Source organism: Myiozetetes cayanensis, unplaced genomic scaffold (assembly GCF_022539395.1).
Source record: "Myiozetetes cayanensis isolate MyiCay16 unplaced genomic scaffold, myiCay2020 scf3, whole genome shotgun sequence".
NCBI classification, from domain to species: Eukaryota; Metazoa; Chordata; class Aves; order Passeriformes; family Tyrannidae; genus Myiozetetes; species Myiozetetes cayanensis.
Window position 1 is genome coordinate 27,059,390 of NW_026087521.1, and position 16,119 is coordinate 27,075,508.

General features: G+C 35.0%; 1 protein-coding gene and 1 long non-coding RNA gene across 7 annotated transcripts in view; one reads left to right on the forward strand and one right to left on the reverse strand.

Annotated features, from left to right (window-relative positions):
• Nucleotides 1–16,119, forward strand: part of IMMP2L (inner mitochondrial membrane peptidase subunit 2) — a 410,416-nt gene that overhangs the window by 40,534 nt on the left and 353,763 nt on the right. For 2 of the 6 annotated variants that reach the window (XR_007629941.1, XM_050323976.1), the window contains one exon: nt 3,286–4,266. The exons of the other annotated variants lie outside the window; for them this stretch is intronic. Coding sequence is in view for 1 of the 2 variants with exons in the window: in XM_050323976.1 (XP_050179933.1) it covers nt 3,286–3,295 (10 nt within the window). In the remaining variant the exon portion in view is untranslated. Of the gene's footprint in view, nt 1–3,285; nt 4,267–16,119 lie in introns of those variants that run through there. 6 annotated transcript variants of the gene reach the window in all.
• The window catches only part of LOC126644514 (uncharacterized), a 58,034-nt gene that overhangs the window by 13,410 nt on the left and 28,505 nt on the right, over nt 1–16,119 (reverse strand). The gene's annotated exons all lie outside the window — the stretch shown is intronic.

The following is a 16,119-nucleotide window of genomic DNA, read 5'->3' on the forward strand; positions in this document are numbered from 1 at the left end:
GACATTTTGTTAAGATAAATATCCATGTCTTTGTATCTTCACTAAACTGGAAGACATAGATTGTAGGATCACATGCTTAGTCATAGGGTAATTGAAGTTCTGACCTCAGGAGGTTCAGTCTCTTACTCAGAGCAGAAGCCAACTATGATGTCAGACTAGATTCTGCTGGGCTTTGTCTGGTGGGTCTTGAACACTTTCAATCACAGAGCCTGTATAACCTCTTTGGTCAGCCTGTTCCCCTGCCTGATGGTCCTCATTGGAAGAAAGTTTCTCCCTATATACAATCTACACCTGTCTTGTTTCAACCTCTACCCATTGTCTCTTGTCCACTCACCATGTACCAGTGTGCAGAGCTTGGCTGTGTATTCTTTATGTCATGTCATGTCTATTGGCATGCTGCTAAGTTCACTTGAAGCTGTCTCTTCTCCAGGCTGAGCAAGTGTGTTCCCTGAACTTCTTTCAGGGCTCATGCACAAGCATTTGACCAGCTTGGTGGCTCTCTGCTGAACATGCTGCACTTTATTGATGTCTTTGATTTTCTTGGGGGCTCAAAACTAGAGACAGAGTTTCCAGATTGCCTGTCTATGAGTGTATCAATGGATTCCCATGATTTGATGTCATCTGAAAAGCTGAGAAAGCACTCTGTCACTACCAAGTCAGTGATAAGTAAGTTGAATAGGATGGCATAGACACCTGCAGTACTCCATTTGTTACTGGCCCCCAGGCAGAGTAGTACCCATGAACCACAATCCTTTGAGCCTGATCATCCAAACTTTTTCTTCTTTTACGTGTTTGATTTTCCACCCATGTCCTGAAATGTCCTGACATGGATACAAGAATATTGTGAGACACAGTGCTCCTTGTGAGAATCAAGAAAAATTGCATGATCATTATTGCCATTCATTTTCTTTTTCAGAGTTAGAAAAATTTCAGTTAATATTATTATAGAAAGACTTGCAGGTAGCTTACATTATTTTGTAGTGCAATTAAATTAGCTCTTCTGTGTAGATTACTAAGTTACAAGTTACAAGTCATTAACCTAAACTCCGTAAAGTCAAATAGAGAATAACTGTTGCTTTGACTCAGAGATTCTGATGATTTTTAATTCATAGATGGTAATGACTATATAGTGTAATAGTGTGGTTAGTGTAATTTGTTTTTCTAAATTGAGAACAGTGGTCTATTCTAGCCAGTAATCAGTATCTATAAAGTTCTTAGCTGGCTTTAATATGAGTAGAACACTGGACTCTTTACATAACTTCCAGGAAATTAACAGCATGGGGTTCTTTTTCTGGCACATGGGGAAGACAGAATCAAATGATTGTAATTAGTATGCATATTTGCATGATTATTAGAAGGTTTTTTTATATTTTTTGTTTTCTTATTTTCTTTTCCTCTTCAGATAGAACTACTGTAGGAGGCAGCATGATTTCGTGGCTTGATTAGTTTTGTTCTTTTTGGAGAAAATGCTGAGGACTACATCGGGAGAAGATGTAGAATTCATCTCATATAATGTTATGAAATCTGAAGCCTGACATTTTAAGCTATAAATTCGAGCAGCAAAACCTAGAAAAAAAATCATTCTGCTGGATGTAGTCTGGGATTTTATGCATTACCTACTGTGTCACAAAGAAAATCATGGTTTGCCGATATAAGTGAAAAATGACTCTTACTTCAAGGCAGTGGTGCATCAGATAGCTCTTGCACTGTTACCTGGCACTTGGATTTCTCAGGCTAGGGCATGGTAGTGACAAGTATTGGGAAATTATATTTTTATTATGTAAAAAGGGGTGGTGTTTTCTTCCTTTAGGTTCTAGCATCATGAGGATGATATAGAGCTCATTGGAGCATAAATTATGGAAGTTGCACCTTGGTACATTTTGCCTTCTGTTTGTTATAGGAGTGACAACAGAGGAGGAGAATGACCTTCTGCTCTTGGCAAGAGCATTCAAATGAAAGTACTAAATAATAAATTGTTTTACAGTGTAGTTAACATGTGTCATCATGAGCCTAGAAGAAAATCTGAGGATTTGGGTCTTGAAGTAACTTCTGATTATATATATTTTACAACAAGAAAACTGTCTCCCATGAGAGGGATGCCATGCTGGAGGAGGGGAAGAGTGTGAGGAGACCTCTTGTGCAGAGAAAGGAGCAGCAGAGACGTGATGCACTGACCACAGCCCCTATTCCCCCTCCCAGTGTCCTCCACTGCTGGGGAGGACTTCTCAGTTTGAGTTTGCTTCCTGTCCTCTGTACTTCCTGTGCTTGCTTACTTCTAGAGATTATCAGAATATTAGTTTATCATAGGTAAAAGGCAAATCTGATTTCTAGATTTGATTACTACCATTAAAACTATAATTGTTCTCGCTTGTGTTTGTAAACACTGACATATATATATTATTAAAATTTCAGTAGTGATTGAAGATGAATTTTTCCAGATCACCTAATTATTCAACTAACTGTGTATTTTCCATTTTCGCTTTGTTGTTGTAACAAATAAGAAATGCAGATTTTTGTCCTGCCTTTGTGAAACACCTGCTTTTATTTATGAAACAATTAAATTATACAAAACAAAGACCAAAAATTTAGCTGAAATTAAGCATATATGTCAATCAGGCATCTGATGGTAAATCTTAGTGCTAATATGAACAAATGTTATGACTTGGCTCAATAGAAGGATGTGCTTTCTCTAGGCTTTCCTTAAATAAACATTTCCCAAGTCAATATGCTTTATAGTTTGTCAAGTAACTTCAAAATTTTTCATTACATGAACAATAAACCTTTTTATAGTTTAAAGTAATTTTAATTAGCATTCTAAATGATGAGTCAATTTGTCTGACTTTTCAGAAGTTTTTAATGTTTTCCCTGGTTTGTCTAATTCTTTCTTGTTTATATATTATAGCCTAAAATTACTACTTGGGTTGTCTGTGGGTAGGGAACTTGTTCAAAGTCTGCATTTTTATCACTATGTGCCCTTAAATCCCTTGAATCCCTTGAGTTCTACTTGAAGCATGAAGTGTTGGGCTTACTGGGCTGTATTGGTTCCTACTTTCCATCTACATACTTCTGAGCAGATGGGTTTTGCAGTGTGGCTGTTTCAGGTTTTCTACACTTCTTTTCTTCTGGGTATTAGACACTTGGAGTGGACTCCTCGGCAGCAGATCCAAAATTTACTCCCATTCTTTAAAAAGAAACAGATGAATGGATAAAGAGGCATGTTTTACATAAGAGAAAGCAAATTGCTAAAACTTGCTTTCTCCTCTCTCCCTCTCTTTCTGAATTCAGCCACGATTAAGGATCCAAGTCTCATTCCTGAAATGGCACGTATAACCATGGCTTAGGTTTTTGAGGAGACTGCTATGTTAAGAGAGCTGAGATAATGTCTACAGAGTAGAATAATGCAAGCTAGCAAAGGCAAAATGAAAGATGTGAGCTACCATTGTTGAGATGGGAATAACACCAGCAATAACACCAGTTGGAGAATGCCATCATGAAGAGGTATACAACCTAAAGGCAAAAATGGACTCAGCCAGAGATGTCAAGTCAGCACCATTAAGGATCATTTCCAGGTACCAGTGAAGCCCTTTCCAACATGAATGATAGCACTTAAAGCAAAAAGACTCCATGTGTTTTGCCTGGATGGTGATAATACTAATGCTTAGTCACCTAAAAACTGTAGGTATATTTTGTGTGCATTAGCCAATAAATAGTTTAAAACACCATATTTATTATTAAATAAGTGTTGTATTTTAATGATCTTTTAAGATTTATTCTGCTTACAGTGACTTTTTGCATACAGTTAATGTGACCTGAAAAAGGAGGGCTGCATGCCTTGTTAAAGAGTTAAAACGCATTTTTCTTCAAAATCTGAAACTCTTTTTTTTTGACTAGTATTATATGTTACCTGAGCTGACTGGGCAGTTATATGTTACCTGAACTGACTGGGGAGTTTGTGTTCATACAAGCTTTCTATAAAACTATTCTGCTGGAGTTTTAAAAATTTAATCAATTAGAATTGTATCATTTGCCATACTTTTTCTCCCAGTGGTAATTTGCTATCCAATTTTTGTGTAATGTATATTGTTCTAGTTTAGTTCCTGTGTTGAAAACTGTTTTATTAGCTAGTTCTTAAGCAGTAGTGTGCATTAAAGTGAAATTGAGCCATAATATTACTGCACTATCACATTAATATGATCATATTCTTTCTACAGTAGATGGACATAAATCTGTCAGTAGCAAAACCTGCAAAATAAAAGTACAAATCCACACCATTGTATTGATGTGTTTTTTAAGATCCCAGGTCTATCAACCAGCTAGCCTGCATAGATTTAATTTACCTCTGCTGTATCAGTGAAGAAATCAATTCTGTAGTTTTGCATGTAAATGTGATAAAAATCAGATTTCGTATGTTATTGGGCTCATTTAGAAAGAATTGATTCATTATTTACATTGAAGCTGAAAACATATGTGAATGTAAAAGCCAGGTGAAGTAACAAAGGAGATAATTCTGAATTGCTCAAAGCCATCTGGACATGGTCCAGGACAACTGGCTGTAGGTTGCCCCACTTGAGCAGTGGTGTTGGATCAGATGACCTGCAGAGGTCCCTTCCAAATATTTTGTCATTCTGATTCTGTGAAAATACAAAGAATCCAAGTGGTCTCCTTTCACTATGGGAAGTGTTTTCAAGTAAAGGAGGATTGATTTATTTTTTTATCATCCTTGCACACGCTCTAGTGACAATATAGGAAACTCATCTTATGTAACATTGGTAGAATGGAGAGGTTCTGGAAGAACAAAAGAAAAAAAAAACGTAGGTTTTTTGTGTTTGTTTGTTTGTTTGTTTTTTAAAAAATCCTTATGAAGCAATACAGAAAACCTGAATTTAATTAGTCTAGGGAAAAAAAGAACTTGAAGAGGAAACACAGATTTCTCAATATAGGGAGTGAATTAGACAAAGTTCTGCCAGGAATAAATCAAGTATTATTGATTCCACCTCAGTGCAAAAAGACTCAGCTATATCATCTCCCTCTTCTCCAGACCTAATATTCTTGTATTTTAACTCATTTCCTTTGCTTTTCCATCTGAAAGAAGTGCATCATTTTTGAAGATCAAAACTGATTTTTGACAATAGAGCCTTAAATCTCACTGTGGTTAATGATAGTAGTTCCCCTATGTTTACCTGGAGATTAGGAACAGTGCAAAAGTGCATGTCGATTCCTGAATGATAGATTTCTGATACTATTCAATATATGGGGGAGGGTGAATCTTCATTGTCAGATTTCATGGTTAAAACTGTTTTCTGGTAGAAGCTATGTCATCTAAAATTCTGCTCTACTGACAGCAAATACTTTTTTTTCTACTTGGTCTGTGTCATTTTGAGGAGTAACTATACTATCAGAAATACTCCTGTTGGAAATGTGATGGCTTGATTATGTCTTATTTAAATGTATCTGTCTAAAAATTATATTTTTAATAGAATATAGTCACCTAGACTTTCTTTATAATTAACTGGGCAAGCAGGCACCCCAAAAGAACACTATATCCTGTTTTAAAGGACATCTGATATAGATGGAATGAATTGTCTTATTTTCATGCTTGTCTGTTCTGATGAGTTGGGTGATTGGACTAGACAAACCTATGTTTTAGACTGGTGAAGTTAAGCATGACGAATTTAATATGTAGGGTACCATACAAGCAGACAAACTTACAGTGAATAACTTCAAATTATTCTGAGGGATAATAATTGCATTGTGAATAAATTTTTGTAAACACACTAATAAATTGTGTTATTAGTTGGAAAATAGGTGTGAGCTGTGCATACAACTGTATGCAGATTCTACAAAGACAATCATATGGAAATTGGATTAGGCATTTCAGAAAAAGTCACAAAGATGTAAGAGTGACATACCAACTAGAAGGGACTTGTTGATTTCTATGCATAATAAGGCACACAAGGAAGGAACATTTGAATTGGCTCCTGATTTCTAGCAATATTTCTGTTTTCAGTCATCTTTGTATTTTGGGCAGTATCGTGCTTCAGTATTGATTTCTATTGCATGCTAGAATGGCTTAATATCTTCATACTGGCCTGTAAGAAGATATATTTCTGCCTTGTGTTGTTGCTAAGGAGTAAGATGGGAAGTTATGCAAGGGAAAGGAGAAGCAGATGAACAATAAAAATGGAAGGTGAGAAGGCATAATAAAAGGGTGGAAAAAGAGTAATGGAGATACCTGATAGTGGAACTTATATGATGGGACAAGGCGGTGAATAAAATCTTCCCATTACACAGATTATTTCTTGGTGATACATGGTGAGTAAGTCAAATGCAGAGTTTCTATTCAGGTTTTCATGGATTACTATAATGATCTCTAAGGTGTATGTAGAGAAGACTTGGTAATTAGTACATAAGTCTATGCATTGGCTTTATAGAGAGGAATATTAAACAGGTGAAAGGAAAGCATACATGACTCTCTAGACTGGTTATATACTTTTCAAAAACCTCACTTGAATGAGGAATGCTAAAATGCGCTAATAAAACTTTATGTCCTGGAAATTCTTAGCTTATCCTTTACTTAGCGGGTATATGACACCTCAGATTATTTCATAGAATATTAAATAATTTTTGTCTGCAGAGTATCACACATTTAGAAAATTTTTCAGTAACATATCTAGCCAGGGCTTGGAACTTGAGCAGATAAGACCTGCCATTCCTTTTCACTTTGTGTAGTATACTGTATTCTTATGTGTTTCTCTACTATCTTACGTTGATCCCACTGTGTGTGTTTAGGGTCAGAGCATCCTACATACTTTTACCGTTTCCCGCTTCATCTTTTCAGACAGTTTCAGGAAAACCTTCAAAAAGAGCAAAACACTCTTCAGGTAACAATCCGTTTTCAGCCTTTGACTCTAAATAGAGTCATAAAAGTTGTCGTAGATTTTATGTCTACAGCTATTTTTGTATTTTGTGTTCATGATCTGTAATCTTATTACTTGAGTTTGAATTTATAAAGCCTTCTCACTGACCCCTCAGTTCCATGTGCTTTGTTGTTTAAGGTCTTCTCTATGTTGTCTAAGATCTGATTTCTCTAATTCAGTCATTCATATAGCGTCATGGAAGGTTTAGGTTAGATATCAGGAAAAGGTTCTTCACCCAGAGGGTGGCTGAGCACTGGAACAGACTCCCCCGGGAAGTGATCACAGCACCAAGCCTGTCTGAGTTCAAGAAGCATTTAAGCAATGCTTTCAGGCACATAGTATGGGCCAAGAGTTGGACTTCAATGATCCTTGTGGGTCTCTTCCATCTCAGGATTCTTCTATGACTCTCAGATTGCAGCTTCCAAACATTTTTATCTTTTCAAAGGTTGTCTTTTGCGAGTTTCCTCCTCCATTTTAGCAAGAGTGTATAAATATATTTATTATATATTATATAATTATTATATATTAATATATATTACATATGAAAATACAAATATTTTTATTGTTTTCTATTTTAATGTTAAGAGAAACTTCTTACAACCTTTCTGGGAGTTGACCCAGCACTTTAAATATTGTCAACATTAAACTTTCGTATTTGTGCAAGTAAGATTATTGGGTGAAAAGCCTGAAATAGTCTGAAATAAGACAGAGTTAGCAAAAACAATGCTAAGAGTTAACAAAACAGTTTGTTTATTTTCTTTAAAGAACTGGAAATGTATTAATAGAGCAAGATATCTTGGAAGATATTTTTAGAACATGATTTCTTCATGAGAGGCAAGCATGGGCTTTAGAGACATGATGCAGATGCAGGAGCTTTCTGAGCTGGATATGTACCAAAGATATCACAAGATACATTACAATCATTTTATACTTTCATTTGCAACATCATTTTAAAGTGACACAAGTTTAAGGTGATAGTTGAATTAATGATACAGGAATGTAGGGGAGAAATGCAGGTGTTTTTCAGAAGGCTAATTATAAATAAGCCTGTTTAGGCAAAGTAGAGTACAACAAATAAATAGGAGTGGCTTACCTTCATATAAAGCCTTCCTCAAAGGTGGTGGTGTTTTGTTTTTGTTTGTTTGTGGTTTTGGGTTTTGTTTCTTTTTGTTTGCTTTTTTGTTTTGTAGTTTTATTGGTTTAATTTGGTGTTGTTTGTGTGGTTTTTTAATATTGTCATCTGCTTCATTATGAGACAAATATCAGCTTCTATAATTGCATGTGTTTATTTCTTTATATTCTGGACACTTGTTTTTGTAATATTGTTAATTATATCTGCTGCTAAAATAAAATTATTATGGATGTTGCTTCAGGAAGTGGTCTCTAGGCCTCTTTAATTTCCATGCTCAGTTGATTTAATAATTCAGATGAACTCACTGAAGTGGCTGGTATACTGTGACAGTGACAACGAGAGTCAAGAGAACTAATTAAAGTTAGGCAAATGAGACTGTTCTGGTGGTAGTCCATTTTGTACATCTTATAAAATTCCTAGAGCAACTTCAAAGAAACCATCAACTATCTTACTTTCAAGGATTTTATCTCAGTTACCACCGGTGCTGGAATATAGTAGAAAATATAGCTGCAAGTTTTTGTTACTACAAATTTTCTGCCTTTTAAAAAGGTCTGTTCTCTGCTGGAAATCATTTATAGTTTAGGTAAACTGGTTTTACTACTGGTTACCTTCACATAGTTAAAGGTTAGAATTCTGTTGAGAGATTGATGATTAAATTTAGTGCCTACTTGTAGGTGTCTAGGATATTAGTTGTTTAAAGTCCTGTGATGTACAGCAGAGATCTAGTCAAGACCATCAGTAGAGGTTAGAAAGCAAATGGATGCTTATATGTAAATAGCTGAAATCAGCTTTCTGAACTCAGAACAGAAGTCTCTTAGTCTTTCTGTCAACCATCATTATGCCAACCATGACTATTTTTTTGTTGAAAAGTCACGCAGTATGTAATTAAATTTGTGTTTGAGAGAGAATGCTGAACCTTCTACTCTTATTACCGTATTTTAAAAGTAGATGACTTAAATGTATTTTGACAGCTTTTTTTTTTTTTCAGAAGGGATTGTTTTGAGTTTTCTATAACACTTCCTGTATACACAGTTGTAATCCAAAATTTTAGATTTCAAGTAGTTGAAGAGAGAACATCTGTGGTTACTTAGTCAGACAATTTTCATTTATACCTATAGAGCTCAAGATCAACAAAAGAAATATTACATCAGAATGTAAAGTGTAAAGGAATGAGAATTATATCAAATACAAGGACTGTTGAATGATGGTGAAAATAAGTGTTCTCTGGGATGTGTTTCAAGTATTTTATGTACCTTTCTGTTCCAAACATTGTTCCAGAGTTGACCAGAATTTTAATCTGAGTGGAATAACTTGTAGTAAATTCTTCACTACTTGCTTTTTGCTTTGATATGTTGAGGGTGGAAAAACTTCTACATAGCCTTCAGTTTTCTCACTTTATGTGCAAGGGATCCATACCATTTTAGAATGTCATATTAACATCACTAAAAACAGATTCCTTAATTTGCATTGTTGCTAGTGTTTTCTTGCATAAATATGGTTGCAATTTTTTTTCAGTTAAAATCTAAAAATTCATACACTTACCTTCAAACTTTTTTATTCACAATCAGTTTTTCTTTCTGTTGCATTCCATTTAGATTTCTATAGATCTGGTTTTCCCATACACATCTCAACAGCTTGCAGATTGGACTTTTAAAAACTTTGTATTTATGTAGGATCTGGTGAATGAAGCAAGAACTACCAGCACATGATACATTGTCATGCTGTACCTGTGTAGTAGAACAGTGCTTTCCAGAAGAGTCAGCTCTGTTTCGTGTTACATGTAACACTGCAGTTTCCCAAACATTGCAGTTGCAAGAGGCATTTTTCTTGGCTCACTAAACATGGAACCACCCGGTAAATCATACTGAACTGGTTAACTGGCAGCCATTTGGAATGTTTTGTTCTGTTTCTTTTGGGGCATTGTTGATTTTTTTGTTTGCTTATTTTCTGAGAACATTGTAAACTGGATCAGTTCCATAATTTGGGTCTTTGGAGAGTTCTACTAGTCTGTCATCCCAGTTAGACTGGGATCTTCAAGAGAAAAAGGTGAAGGCAAAGGGCTGCAGGATGAGGAGAATATTGTCTTCCTTTGATGCAGTGCTGGATGATGTTAGATTAATTTGTTCTTGAAATCACAGTCCAAGTCTGCTGCATTTCAAATGTACTAGATGTTTGGCACTTAACATGCACATATGCCTACGCGTGTGTACGTAGGAGGTTTGGTGCTTGAAGAGAACATGGAGTTCCCTGCACATAATAAACATTTCTGTTAAGGCTTTTTCAACATGGTAGGAAAGGATTTAAATTTTGCAGTGAAATTTTCAGCTTGATATATTCTTTTGGGTTTCAATTTTAAGCCATAGTGCTGCTAGACATTGGTACTGTAAGTAAGTAATAAGTCTGTAATAAGTCTACTGACAGAAAGTTTTGGTATAATTGATACTGGATTTCTTACTTGAGATTTTTTGATGTTTATTCCAAGAAATGAAATGGATTATCTTCCAGAAAATATTACTTATTCTCTTTCTCTGATTAACTTGGATTATTATTTAATCTTTCTTCTAGATAATACGTGGTTCAGACGTGGTTCATGTGACTCAGTAGCTAAAAGTTTCCACCTCGAATTATGTTGCCAGTAAAGTTTTTGAAAGCTTTTTTCCTTTAAAAACATCAGCTTACTGTATTTCCCAATTAGAAATCCTTCCCTCTTTGGGTTTCTATGATTTACAGAATATTAAATAATAAATGATAAAATGAGCTGTAAAAATTTATTTCCCCCCTATTATTAGTAGAGAAATAAAAAGTGCACTAACAAAATTCATATCAAATCATTAATGTTTTCAGTAAAGTATTCATTTCAGGAAACTTGGAAACTCTATAACTGATTTTTTGAACTTTACTATCTCATGGATTTTTTCCAGCTGATGTATTTATTTTGCTGTTTTATCATCAATTTATAAGAAAAAAAAAAAGCTCTTGCAATTTTTGTCTCACAATGAAATGTCTATGGATCTTTATCAGGATACATATATTTGGGAACCATATATAACTACGTTAGGACAACCAGTACTGAAATAAAACTAAGAATTTGTTAAGATCCGAAATAGTACACAGTAATGAAAAAATCTACAGTAATAATTAAATGGGATTCATCTGAGATTTCTTACACTTTATTCCTGAATGGCTGGTACTTATCACAATATGAGAAGGATTAGGGTTAGACATGGCACAGCTACTTAAATGCTGGCTATAAGACACACTTCACGTAAAAAATACGAGTGTTTATACATTTAAGGTACATATTTACACTAAATCGATCCTAAAAAAATGGTACTATGCAGAAATATGATGGCTTTGTTAGCTGTGTTTATGGTCATTCCTAATTCAGTGGAATAGTTTAAGGTTCTCTGTCAGAACACTAAATTTTTTCTAGAACTACTGTGTTTAGTTTATTCATCACAATAGCTCAAGGGTAAACTAAAAGAGAAGACTTAATTCATCTAAGTGGTAAACACTTGGTAGGACTTGATAATGCAAATTGATTTAAATTTTGTAGTGCAAGTATACAGATGAGCCTGTGGTACTGAACAATTTAACTTTCTCACAGATAAAATGTAGTTGAAAAACATATTTTGAGAAAATTATCTTAAACAGGTAAGTTGCTTTTTCATGTTGAGCAGTCTAAACCAAATGCATTTTACTGTTCTAAGGTTGCGGTTAAACATGCTTAGAAGCTACACAAATTAGCAAGCTTTTAATGGCACTTGTGGTCATCACAATTCAATATGGATGGTTGAATTTTACTGTCAGTTATGGATAGATCATTCTGTGTTATTTACTAGGAAATGGTGCTTCCTGCTGTGTCAGTTTTTGCTGAAATGAATGCAAGGATTCACTAAAAATACTGTAAACAAATGTCAGAGCTTCTTCAAAGGAAGTGCCCCAAATAGTCTCTGTGCAGGACAGAGTTAAAAAAAATGTAGAACTTATTTGCCAGAAATCAGGTTTTCACAGGTTTTAAACATATTCAGTAATTTTCACTGATGTATCAAGGTAATATATGCTAAATTTCAGAATTTAGTATTTTTCTAATATCTTCATTATTTAAACAAATGCATGATATGCTATACTTTATATGTTTTCCATTTCTGTTATTTGTGAGGTGGACATCTTATCCCATATTAATGTCTGTTGTTTTATCCCTTACTTGAATGCGCAAAGTTTGAAAATAGGTTTCTCGAGTGCATATTGTATTATCTCTAGGTTCTATACCACAATTTAGTTAATTTAGCCCTCTTCAAAAAATATCTCTTTGCACTACTGTGCTTAACCATACACATTAGCTGAATTTGAAATAGCAGTTCAAAAGTGAACTTTACTGAAAGCATGTTTTCATTCTTCTCTCTTTCAAAGTTGTCATAGCTCAATAACTGAAAGACATTAAAATGTACAGAATTACTGATTACAGTCTAAACGTAACTAAGAACAAAACTTTTTGCAGTAGTCGTAATTGCAATTCTGAGAATTGTCTACCAGGGTACATTCAAGGGGATTTTCTGTTGTGGGTTCTTTGGCTGGTTGGTTGTGGTTTTTCTTGGTGTGGTGGGTGTTTTTTTGTTGTTGTTTCATTTTTTTTCTTAATGATGCAGAGTTGTTAATTGTTTCTTTATCAAAAATCTATAAGTTTGCAAAATAAATCAATTGGAAATGCAAAGAGCTAGTAGTAGCCTTAGGTAAACCTCAGAGGGCACAGACACTGTATTGTGTTCTGCCTCAGGGTAATAGGAGGCAGAACAAAGTTCTTAGTAGGAGGCTCTCCCGAGATAATCAGCTGCTGCAAATTTGGGAGATTAATTTATACACATGACTGAGGGAGAGCTCCAGGAACTGAAAATTTATTAAGGGTATCTGAGATTCATTAGAGTTAAGAGAAGTAGCTTTTCTGGAGAGAAGTGATATGGGATATGCTGACCTGAAAAATGCAGAAACAAGAAGCAGGACAGATGAGTGCTGGAGCCAGTCATTCAATTGTAGAAGTTCCATACAGGTTATATTCTAGTGTGTGCAATTAATTATTTAATATATATTTTTCTATTCTGTAGCTTTGCTTAATATCTTGAAGTGTTAGCTGCTTTTTGCATACTTTGGAAAATTGTCAACAAGTCAGAAACTACCCATAATTGAGATTTCTCATCAGATGAAAATTAAAGGTCCTCTTCTATCTGGCGATTGGTTCTGGCTGAACCAAAATCTCATAAAAGCCTTGGAGGGTTAGGTAAAAGCAGTTCAGAAAGGCAAATTTAACCATCATTTCGAAGCAATAGTTCACCTTTAGTCAGAAAATCAGTTAACATCATTTTAATTTGTGGTTTTAGTCCGTAAATTAGCTGCAAATTCTTTGTGGCTCTAAAATACAGACAGTGCAACCTTGAGGTGACAAAGAGGGTGAATGAGTGAAATGGTCTATATTTGATTTTCAGTTGCCTTGTTCCATGGAAGTAGAGAATTTTGTCCTGAATACTTAAGAGAGAGCCAGGAGATAGCTTGGATACATAAAGACATCTACACCGGCAAGAGGAGTAACAAGGAACAGGCAGGCACCTCTCAGAACTGCAATTTTGTGTAATTACTTTTGCCAGGATATAAATATTCTTTTACCCTTTTTCAGGACTAATGTCTCATTGGAATCTCCATTTCAAGAGGCAGTAGATAGGCTGTTGGACTGCATCAGGAAATTGCCCAAATCAGAAGATACTAGAGAAACAAAAGTCACCTACAAAAAAGAATGCTTCTCTCAGCCCCAGCTGTTATGAGTTATCCTTCGTCTGTTTGCTATAGTCATGCTGATATATTTTAAAATATTTTTTAAAGTTTTCAGTCTATCATGTTTAAATGAAGTAATCTTGCCTCAAGCAAGATGTCAAGGAAGGACAGATTAAACTCTACTATCTCTTGCTTGTGGCTCAGGTAAGCTGTGAACGTTACTCCAAGATCACAGATTCACTTATTTTCTTACAAAATGCAATCTTAACAGGACCCTGTTCTCATCTATTCCTGGTGAAAGGCTTAATTTTCCTATTCGTGATCCTCTTACCTATATTTAGTTGTAACCTTATGGCCATGAAGTGAATTCCCTGCATATTTTTTTTCTCTGAAGAAAATAGCAATTTTAGAGTAGCCAATATTTTTTTTCTTTATACATGACTAATGCTCTTCAGTGCATAACAGTGAGACACATTATGTAATACTTGCTTCTTTGTATAGTTTTAGTCCATAGTAAATGTTAAGTAGAGTTAAAGATGCATGAATAATCATAGACTTTTGTGTTATTTTCTGTGTGTTATCTCACACATTCTATATTTTGCCATTGTATTAAATTTCCTCGTTAAGGACCAATGTCCTGTAAATCCCACATGGCAAATGTAATGTTATCTGTAGCATAGGGTGTATTCAAACATCTGTTTATTGCAGAGCACTGAACCACAGAATGGTGGTTCAGTGATGTCCAGATATAAAATTGTCCTGTATAGACTGATCACAGACTGAGCATTCTGTCCGGACTTGCTTCAGTCTGGACTTGGCTTTAAATTAAGTGACTTGACTTTAAATCCAGTAGTGGATCTCATCTCTTTCTTTATATGCCTGTATACACAAATTATTTGTGTTATGGTTACAATTATTGTCAGGTGTGACAAGGAGTTGATTAAATCCTGACTATTCCTTAATTTTTATATTTATTTTGATCACCTATTGAAAAATATAACTGCTTCAGGTTTTATTTTCAAATGCATACTGTTTTCTGTCAAGACTAAATGAAGCTGTTAATTCTTACAATTAAAATCCTCTCTCATTACATGAAAATTGCTGTTGTGAATATACAAAAGCACAACCAGTAAATGACTTCTCTCCTTTGGCTGGTTGTTAGATTTAGGGTAGAGAAAATATCCCATCTGCCGAGACTGCGGATGAAATCAGTATAACAAGACATCAGTGTGATGAAACACCAGACTTGGTTTATATTTTACAGCTTGAATGGAGTCCTAGGAAAACAATAACAGGCCCCAAAATTCATTGAGATAAAAATAGTTGGCGGCTGGGAGAATATGGGGTCAAGGTAGAAGGAAGCATGATATAGGCTTTCCCTGTCTTAAACACTTTTGAAGGCAGCTCTTTCTCTAACTAACTGCTGTCAGAGATGGGATGCCAGAGTAGATGAAGACTTTGATCAGGTTCAGCATGACTGTTCTTATATTTTAAAGTATTTAGGAGAAAAAAATTATTATTTGAAGAGTTATACCTTCGTTTTTCTGCTTATTTGCAAAAAAAGGTTTTATTTTGTGTATTTTAAAGATACTGGACAACTGATGTACTGAAATTTTCTTATCTGATGTTATGTTTAGGGAGTGTATCCTTGCACAAGTTGTCTGAAGAATGGAGTTTTTACTTCTAATAAGGTAGTTTAAAAAAAAGTGTTGTTGCTGCTATTCAGTCTTTTCTTTCTCTCTCTCATTTGTTAGAGCGTGGCAAGACAAGGGGTTCAATGGGGTGCTCTTGTTCCGGTGGGGTAATTCCTGTCAGAGGAAATGCAAATGAAAAGGGTCAGAAAATGGCTTGTGTTCACTTCCTGATTTGAAATGTAAATGCACTGCTGAAAGTCTACCACTGGAGACAGGAATCAAACAGCTTTATGAAGTGCAGGGTAACAGCACAAAGTATCTTTTGAGAGACTGATTTGTAAACTGGAAATGCTGTTTAAAGTGCAGTCTGTCTCTTCTAGAACTATATAGCTTCAACTATAGAACTTCAACTGGTAAGCCAGCTGAAAAGGGATCTGCAAAACTTGGAAAGAAGTGCAAAAGCTAAGGTTAAATATAATCTGGTAACTTAGTCCTTTCTCCCTTTGCTGTGTTAGAAAATACAGACGTGCTTTTTAAAATCCACAGCATGTTCTCTGTCACAGCTATTTGAAACATTGATGTGCCCTGGAATGGAAACCTCTAGAAGGATGTGAAATGCAGTTGGAGAAGTTGGAAAAGAGTTCATTCAGTAAATAGCAGTGTTACCACCTGG